Raw genomic sequence first — 6,284 nt, 5'->3', positions numbered from 1 at the left:
AGAGAGAGAGAGAGAGAGAAATAAAGAGAGAAACAATCAAGAGAAATATAATTATTGTAACAGAAACTGTAATTATTGAGAAATATAATTACTGTAACAGAAATATAATTAAGTAACAGAGACAAATGCTTAATCGACTCAATTAAACAGATCGATATAATTATTCTCTTGATAGATATAAATTATAAACGTCGATGAAAAATATCAATCAAAAAAGAAAAAAGATATAAGAAAAAAAAAAAGAAAAAGCAATAAATGCAAAGAAAGACAGAAAGAGAGATAGAAAGAGAAATATGGACAATCAAGAGGAATATTTTATTATAACAGAAACTGAGACAAATGCTTAATCGGCTCAATTAAACAAACCGGTATAATTATTTCCCATCCAAATCAACGAATAAGAACTGCTGAGACAATTAGAAGATTAGAGTGCCGAGTACAATTGCTAAACATTCTTGTTAGCGTACCTCCGTTATTGTTTCGAAGGTTTCGATGCAGAAATACCTAAATGTTATTTCGGTAGATTAGACGGTATTTAGGTATAGTCGGTGATCCTTTGAACGAATCTGGACGGTGATAAATCAGTTCGGTATAGTAATGCGTGACAAATCCCTTTGATCCAATGCTTCGAATTGTAGGGACAAGTAGACGAATAAGAAGAGACGATGTCAAGGGGTGGAACGGAGAGGGTTGGAGAGCTCCTTATTTAACGATCATCGTCAACTGCGACAGGTTCGTTATGTCCGCGACGAATCAAAGCGGACCGATCTCATGCCGCGAAGGAAATAGGGTGAACTGCCTTCGGGTCAACGTGCCAAACGTCTGACGATATACTTGAAGTATATGTATATCATATAAAGACATATATATATGTATATGTATATATAGATATATCTATGTATGTAAATAAGTCAAAGGAAACGTTTATAAATTGAGATGTGTCGTTAAAATAAAAGAAAGAAATAAATACATTAATAATAATAATAATAATAATAATAATAATAACGACGACGACGACGATGATGATAGTAAAATAAATAAAAAATGTACAAAAATAAAAAATAAGAAGATTTTTATCGATAACATTTTCGAGTATATAACAAAAAATTAAAAATCAAAAAATGGATCATATCGATCAATGACAAAAGAGAAACAAAAAGAGAAAGAGAGAAATTGTTTCCATGTATTCTGTTCTCGTATTCACGAGAAAAAGAGAGAAAGATGATTTAATAGAGTGAGGTCGAGTAAATGACATCGTCATTTCTGGGTCACGCGTTGTCCGTTGATTCGCGTGAGAATAAATATCTATCTACCAGCGTATTTCGAGGAGTATCCTCGGCAATCGAATATCCTACATATTCAAAATCAACGTTGATAAAGTTTGACGTTAAGAGGAAACGTAAAACGGATTGGTAACTATCTATACGAGTTCTACTTTTGGCTTTGTCATAAAGATGAGGACGAAGAAGCGAATAGTAAGTCCGATATAGCTTCCTTACGAGCTAAGATACTATCTCAATTGACCTATGGCCTCGTCTCCCTTCTCTCTCTCTCTCTCACTCTCTCACTCTCTCACTCTCTTCTCTCTCTTTCTATCTCGATCGTTATCCGCCTTCTCTAGCGACCCTCGACGATGCTTTTCTTTCACTCGTCTCTGTACCGTAGACCGAGAATGAACGGAAACAGTGAATTCGTCTTTGTTGCTCTGCTCCTGGCTTTGTCATCGTTCAAGAGCTACGCGGAAGTCGTACATTTTCGCGAGTGTCCCAAACCAACCCGTGAGTGTGTTTCATCAAGTACTATTCGATTTAATTTGATAAAGGGGAAAAAGAAAAATAAAGAAAAAGAAATGGAAAGAGAAAAAGAAAATAATAATCGAAGGTTTATGTATCCCGATCGATTCGTTTTATCGTTCTGTTTTTTCTTTCTTTTTTTCTAATACTTTTTATAAGCCATAGGTTTACTCCATCTGTGGAGTTTATTATCTGAGAAGTAACGTTAGACGATATTTTATTGAATTCACGATTAACGATTTAATTTTTACGATTAATGTTTTTTCCTTCTTGTACATGTAATACAATTGATGAGCTTGTTTTATGTATTCTAATTTGTTAGCATACATATATATTATATATATATATTAATTAGTTAATTGTCCCTTTAGTACTATTTAAAGATTAATAAAAAAACGATAAGTGTGAGAAATAATTTGACTACACGATATTGTTCATCAATGTACGAAGTTCGATCATTAACGAGTTTTACTCCATAGACACGATATGAATCATACGATCAAGTGACTTCGTAGACACGTTAATTATTTCAAACAGAATTATCGATTAATTATTTCGAAGAAATCTTTTCTTTTCTTTTCTTTTTTTCTTTTTTTTTTTTTTTAATGAATATACATACAGAAGGGAATATTAATTTTAACTTAATATATAATTTCGTCGCGTTGTATCGTTGAAATATTTGTACAAATAGAAAATTGAATCGTTAATTGCTAAATGGTAAAGAAATATTTAATTGTCGATAACAGTTAACTGAATAAAATATAAGACCGACGTCATTCGGAACAATCGAAAAATCAACAAATCGATCGACCTTCGGCAGTACATTTGATAATATTCGGAATGCACTGGACTATCATTCTTATTTTTAACAGTTTATTTTGATTAGAAATTATTTACTTATAAGGAAAAATAATGCTTATCTATATATTGTAAGTACATTTGTACTGGACGGCATTGATGTTGGAAAACGTGAGATCTATTAAAAATATTTGTTTTTTGATTTCTTCTTATTTTCACTTATCAAATGTCGTAAAGGTCAGCGTACGCTGACTGATAGATTGGTTTCGTCTAATTTAATTTAGTTCTTTGACGAAATTACGTCACACTGAGATAACCGTTTGGTAATTCTGTAAAACGGAGTTGATAGCACGAATTTTTTTCTTATACTATTATAACTTCCTATTGCAAAAAAGTTACTTGAAAATTACAGGCGTAATTGTAATAAAATCGAACGTTTAGTTTTATTTACAAATTATTAATTTATTTAACAAATTCATCTCAACGATTTATAAATCTATCATCGAATTTTATAAAAATTTATTATAGAAACAAATTAGAATTTATACAATAAGATCTAGAATCTAATATCATAAACATATCATTAATCATATTTGTCAATTAATTTCTACGAACATAATGGATAAGAAATAGATCTTACGTGGAAGTTTATAAATTCATTATCAATTTATTTTCAAGAATGAAATCGATTGATAATTTAAATATCGCTTATGTTAGTCAGAGTCAAAAAAAGAAATATAAAATAAAAAAAAAAAGAAATGAATTCATTCTATATCGTTTTCTTTCTTGAATTATGAAAATATTATACGTTTATCGAACTGAAGTAATTGGTACTCGTTGAAACTTTTTACAGGTTGTAACAATGTTATACTTTTTCAGCCGATGCAGTCTCCAACTGCACTATACACGAGGTACGCGTCGATCCTTGCAGAGAAGCTGCTGAAGATAAACCGTGCCGACTTAGAAGGGGATACAATTCGAGCATAAGTTTTGATTATACGCCTAGTAGGTTGTTTAAATTAATAGAAAAAGACAGCTTTTCAGTCCGATTCAAACCATCTTTTCAATGAAATTAAATTCTGTCGTTTAAATCAAACTTAAATATTTCTCCATTAATAAATATGAAAAGATCGATTATAAAGTTATCCTCGTTATGATTTTTTGAACGAAATAAAAATTAATGATAAACAAATTTTCTTACAGACTTCAGTGGAGATACATTAGAAACTCGGGCGTATTGGGCTAGTGCTCTTACTGATCTTCCGTTTCTAGGAATGAGTAGTGATGCTTGTACAATGACTTCGTGCCCGGCCGTGCCGGGTCAAAAGCAAACTTATAACGTGCAATTATTTATCTCGAAAAAATTCCCAATCGTGAGTACCAATTATTACATTTTTTTCACTTTCATGGTTTATATATCGATTTACATTCGATCATAATAATTCATGAATATCTTTAAGTTTAATTATGCATATATATATATATATATATATGTATGTATGTATGTAAATATATATACATATACATATATATATATATATGTATATACTTATGTACTTACACATAAACGTATGCAATGCATGCATCCATGCATTTAATTTTGTTAAAGCGCCATTGTCTTTTTACGGGACGCATCTCCATGACCTTTTGCCTCTTCAATATATGAAAAACAAAAAAAAAGAAAAAAGAAGGAAAGATAAAAGAGACATCGTTTTATCTTCCTAAAAGCATATTACGCATGTGGCGCCATTTTCTCTCTTGTTATCATCGTATACGATAACAGACACACACACACATGTATATGTATATATGTATATCTAGAGATATATATCTATATATACATATCTGTAGACATATATATATATATATATATATATATATATATATATATATATATATAATAAGACCTCGTGCGACAAGAGAATCGTGCCAGGAAATGCTTCTCGACTCGTGTGTCGAATTATTTTAACGATTCCATCAATTCAATTTCCAGAGAACATACGACCTCAAGTGGAAGATATGGAATCAGCAAGAGCAAGAATGTTGTTTCATGTTCCAAATTAAGTTACACAAATGACGACGGTAGGCAATTTCGGCTTTAATACTAATTGTCTCGACCGTCAATTGTAATGTACAATTGTCATTTCTGTTTTGGTAATTAAAATAAAATTCAACTCTACGACTACGTTCTCGTCTCTCGTCCAATTTTTCCTAAAAAATTCGTTTATCGTTTATTTTAACATGGATGACGTTTATCGAACGCAATGATATATTATTTTAATGAATAATTAAAAGAAAACTTAACAAATAAATTATTTTAATATTCACGATAAAAGAGAAAAACAAAAAAGAAAAAGAAAAAAAGGGAAAGAAAAGAAAAAAAAAATAACAAAATACGAATTTTCTTTGAAATATGAAATAAAATTCTCTTCTATTCGAAAGTTCGTTGATACGTGAATTATAAAAATTATGTAACAATTGTAATAACATTCAGTCATGTTAAACAGAAAGAATATTTTTTCCTTTCGTTTTACTTTTCTTTTTCTCTTGGTAAAATAAATGACGATTCGTATAAAATAAATATTCAATGTCCTTCTAAACGGCGAGGTCATGGAAAAGAGACGAGTAATTAATATTGCTTTTAACGACTCTTCGTCTCTACAAATCCATCAACATATTCCAACGCAAGTACATATATGTGTGTACATATATATATATATATATATATATATATATATGTATCTACGTAAATATATATACTGAAAAGCAATATATAACGTTTCACGTACTCTTAGCACTTAGCTAATTCATTTAATATCAGCTTTAGCTACTGCATCGAATTTCTCGTAGTCTTCTCAAACAAAACTAAATGCTCGTATAGTGTTCTTTAGTCAACTCCAGTAGCCGTCATAACAAATAATATTTTCAGGTATTATTGCTCTTATGCAAATTTAACACGTTTAATGTCACGTTGATATTCGTTTTCACGTGACTTATGCAACTTTAGACCGCATGGGTCATCCTTATGACTCACGTTATATGCTTGTTATAAACATTATTGTACACTTGTAAAATATGAGTTATGATATTTATAAAACTAAAGAAAAAAAAAATAATTAGTAAACAGGATTAATACGTAATATATTCCATAAACACGAAACATATAATTTTTTTAATTAATACGGTCATATAGTGTGTATATGTATAAGGTAACATATTAAATTTTTTAATATTCAGTTTTAAGTATTTTCATACTTTGTTCTAATAATATTTAATTAAATTATATTTATATACAATAGTTTTCTTATTTTTCTTTCTTCTTTTTCTTATATATTATATAAAATATACGTCCATAGATATCCGTGCGAATATCTCGCAACTGGTTGGTTCAGGTTGCAAGAAAGTTTATTAAGAAAAATTTGCGAGTCAGGAACAAAGTTTGTGTAAACATTTTTCTTTTATTTTTTTCTTTTCTCTTTTACTCGTGACCTTTTCGAGACATGAAAATTAATATATAGTTTTCTCGAAAACATACATATAATTTTTTTTCTTTTCTTTTTATATAATATATTTCATTTTAAAAAAATACACTATTTGTATTTTACGAATCAAGTAATCGTGTATTTTGACGATTAAAAGTTTGATTGATTATTTTTAAAATTGTAATATAAATACATAAGATTACGATTGCAA

The 6,284-nt window shown here is 29.4% G+C and overlaps 1 protein-coding gene across 1 annotated transcript; it reads left to right on the top strand.

The window, feature by feature from the left end:
- Positions 1–1,439: 1,439 nt before the first annotated feature.
- Positions 1,440–4,776, top strand: LOC127066613 (MD-2-related lipid-recognition protein-like). The gene is made up of 5 exons (XM_051000493.1): positions 1,440–1,475; positions 1,622–1,778; positions 3,471–3,596; positions 3,795–3,964; positions 4,585–4,776. The coding sequence occupies exons 1-5, from the start codon at positions 1,455–1,457 to the stop codon at positions 4,666–4,668; spliced, it is 558 nt and encodes a 185-aa protein (XP_050856450.1). The 5' UTR covers positions 1,440–1,454; the 3' UTR covers positions 4,669–4,776.
- The last annotated feature ends 1,508 nt before the right edge of the window (positions 4,777–6,284 follow it).

The sequence above is a fragment of the Vespula vulgaris genome, chromosome 10 (genome assembly GCF_905475345.1).
Source record: "Vespula vulgaris chromosome 10, iyVesVulg1.1, whole genome shotgun sequence".
NCBI lineage: Eukaryota > Metazoa > Arthropoda > Insecta > Hymenoptera > Vespidae > Vespula > Vespula vulgaris.
The sequence above is the reverse complement of the archived record's forward strand: the minus strand, read 5'-3'. Positions and strand labels throughout refer to the sequence as shown.

Coding starts and splice junctions, on each gene's coding strand:
- LOC127066613 (XM_051000493.1), top strand. CDS start 1,455: ATGAGGACGAAGAAGCGAATA. Junction 1,476..1,621: donor TGAGGACGAAGAAGCGAATA/GTAAGTCCGATA, acceptor CGCCTTCTCTAG/CGACCCTCGACGATGCTTTT. Junction 1,779..3,470: donor CGAGTGTCCCAAACCAACCC/GTGAGTGTGTTT, acceptor ATACTTTTTCAG/CCGATGCAGTCTCCAACTGC.